Source organism: Pteropus vampyrus, unplaced genomic scaffold (genome assembly GCF_000151845.1).
Source record: "Pteropus vampyrus isolate Shadow unplaced genomic scaffold, Pvam_2.0 Scaffold231, whole genome shotgun sequence".
Classification (NCBI taxonomy): Eukaryota; Metazoa; Chordata; class Mammalia; order Chiroptera; family Pteropodidae; genus Pteropus; species Pteropus vampyrus.
Genome location: NW_011889012.1, coordinates 337,991 through 341,072, shown reverse-complemented (window position 1 = coordinate 341,072; position 3,082 = coordinate 337,991). Strand labels below are relative to the sequence as shown.

The window sequence follows — 3,082 nt, the reverse complement described above, 5'->3', positions numbered from 1 at the left end:
CCGACCTTTTGCTCGTTCTATCCTGCTGGATGATCACCCGGATGATGGCAGAGGCGCTCAGCGAGCATTCAGGAAGCAACTCTTATTAAAACTTCTCGGATTTAATTTACGGTACTGTAAATACTGACAGATGTTAATGACCCACAGGAACATGCTTTGGTCCCCACTAATTTAAAGAATGGAAACAAATCCTGAGACCAACAGCGTGAGAACGATGGCTGCGAGTTGTGCTTCTCAAAAGGGGTCGGTCCGTGGGCCTATGTCTCTCAGGTCCTCAAGGACGTCCACAGGGACAGGGAGGTGACAGCAGCAGGACATTTCTGCCACTTTCACTGGCTCAAGAAATACATTCTGTCATCCTGTGTCACTGAGAGTCCTTTCACAGGTCCCAGAGACGATGAACTCGGTGTTCACGTGCATGTGCACGTATTGTGTGCGCACTTGTCTGAGCGCTGTGCACACACGAGGAGACAGGGAGGGCGAACTCACAGATCGAACCACTTCGCTGATCAGGATGACGGGGGTCCTCCGAGCCGAGCTTGACGGCAGGATCCAGCGACTGTACAACTCAAGCAGGAACTGCGAACAGGAGTGGATGTCAACGCCGGCCCGGTGCTTCCTGCAGGGAGGCGGGACGGGGGCCCCGGACACAGCGTGAGCAGCGCCCGCAGGACGTGTCCCAACAAGTCAGACGACTAACGAGCTCAAACTGCTCTAAACCAAAGGCAGGTGGAGACCTGGAGTTGACGGGTGACGTGGGTGGTGACACGGGTGTGGGGACGTCGGTCTCCTCTTCCTCCTCCTCGTCCCACTCCTCCTCTCTCAGGGGTGTGATGTTGTTCCCCAGCCACACCGAGTGGATAGACACCTTCAACAGACAAGGACACTTGGGTCACCACCGCTCAGGGGCCAGACGACAGGTTCCGAGGCCCAGGGTGCTGAGCTACAGGTGCGGTGGGGTCCTCTGCACTGAGCCGACCCCGGTCACCCGGCAGGGCCCGTTCAGTCCAAGCGGGTCCCGGGCAGAGGGGCCCACGGACTGGTGGAGGGGGCTTTCGGACAGCTCGGCTACAGTTTAGTCCTGTAGCCACTAAAGACCTAGAATGAGGGCAGCTGAGGACGGGGAAGGACAGAGCCTCTGGGGAAGGACACTTCAGCCCCTCAGGGACATCTGGTTGAAATCTCAGCGAAAAATGGAGCCCAGAACTCGGGATTTCTTTCCAAAACAGGTCCTGCCTCACTAGTTGTCATTTGTGGCAAACCCCATTTTTCTGAATTACTTGCTAAAAAAAGCACCCCAGTAAATGCGGGGGGGGGGGTGTGCTTTCCTGCAGCGAGCTGGGTGGGAGGGGTCTGGGAAGCATGGTGGTACAGACACGGGCGGAAGCCCTCCCCCTGCCTCCCACCAGCTCAGGCAGAGCACCTGCGTCCCCAAGGGCCTGCTCACAAGAGCTCCTCCAGCACTCAGCACAGCGCTGCAGTGCCCCCCGAAAGAACAAGTACCCGTGGGCTGTGCTTCCCCAAAAAGCTGTTTGCCATCGCCGGTGACACTAGGCCCGAGGCCTACTCAGCACGAACGGCGGTTTCTCTCTCCTAGCCCATCCCTCACAGAGGCGCCGGCATGGCGAGCGAGCAGGCTGTCGCGGGCCTGCCCAGACTCAAGGGAGGCTAGGAGTCCCAGAAGGCCAGCTTCAGGCCAAGGAAGGGCCCCTGCCCCCCTCGCTTCCTGCCCAACACCCTCTCCTAAAGCCCGCAGCAGCTGAGGGCAGAGGGACTGCAGCCGACAGGTGTCCCGGGCAGGGCAGGTATCACCCCATGGCATGCCGGTCTCGGAAGTGAGTTGTGGCCCAGACACTAGAGGAAGGGCGCAGCTGGGCAAGTGCCCTGGCGAGGCGGCGTGACTGACCTGGCCGAGCTTGTAGCTCATGTCACCCAGCTCCCGCTCGGGGTTGATCTGCAGCAGAAGCTTGTCGTGATCGATGAGGGCACCTGCGAGTGACAGCACTGTCAGCCCCGCCCACACAGCCTGCCCACAGGTGCCACCCCGGTGCTCCAGGTGGCACAGCACCACTCTGTCCCTTTACACCCCGTTAGGATGATAGGCCCGCTGGGGCCTGCTGGACCATCACCCAGCCTCTGACTCTGATGAGAACCGGTTGGGGACTGGGCTGCAAAAGCTGAAGGGTCAGTAGCCGTGGAAGAGGTGACGATCCTGCGGGCAAGGCTCCAGAAGACAACTGCGGTGGACAGTACCTCTTGGGGCCCGGCCCTGGAGCCAGGACTGTCCAGCTGCATCCACCAGGAGCAGGGTGCCTCCCCCACAAACCCATCTTCCATACCCTCCATGCCCTAGGCCAAATGACCCCCTCACTGCTTCCACAGGGCGTCACCAGCTGCAGTGGGATGGCCCCTAGCTAACCTTTGCCACTCGTAGCGGCGGCCTCTTCCGAGCGGCTTCCCTGGCCCCCAGGGAATCTGCGCTCCTCAGGGCTGCTGGAGCGTTTGTACCTCTCCTGGTACCTGCTCTGCTCCTTCTGTGACTGGGATGCCTCTTCTCATTTCTCCTACGTGCCATCAGCTCGAGGGACCCATGGCCATGCAAGCGCACAGACTCAGCTTAACTCGATGTCCCAGTGAACGCCTAGGGGCGCACACACACCGCATTCCCACACCAAACCTTTTCCAGGTAACGCTTTCAAGATGCCTAATGCTGGATCTAACAATTCCTAAAAAATCCCTAGGGAATCACAAAAACTGTGGGCTAGAATACTGTTTGTCCAACAAGAACACGTGTGTTAAAGTCCCGCTGATTTCCAGGCTTTGTTTCCTCAAGACCGTTAACACCTCTCATCCTGGGTGAGACCCCGACTTAAATGAATTAGGCTGCACCGTAAGTAAACAGCCTCCAAACGATATCACGATTTGGTCTCTCTCTGTCCAACCGGTGTTGCAGGTATGCCGGCCACATGCTCGTTCGGCCAAGTACAAAGAGCCCCTTCCCTCAGGTACCTGTAGTAGCCGGAGACAGAGAGGGGACGGGGTCCCACGCTTGGTATAAATGATGGGTGGCGATGTTCTCTCT

The 3,082-nt window shown here is 58.6% G+C and overlaps 1 protein-coding gene across 1 annotated transcript in view; it reads right to left on the bottom strand.

The window, feature by feature from the left end:
• HTT (huntingtin) overlaps positions 1–3,082 on the bottom strand; it is a 114,234-nt gene that overhangs the window by 14,851 nt on the left and 96,301 nt on the right. The window contains exons 53-56 of the mRNA XM_023519670.1: positions 3,010–3,080; positions 1,907–1,989; positions 738–868; positions 490–619 (exon numbers count right to left, since the gene is read on the bottom strand). Coding sequence (XP_023375438.1) covers positions 490–619; positions 738–868; positions 1,907–1,989; positions 3,010–3,080 — 415 coding nt within the window. The remainder of the gene's footprint in view (positions 1–489; positions 620–737; positions 869–1,906; positions 1,990–3,009; positions 3,081–3,082) is intronic.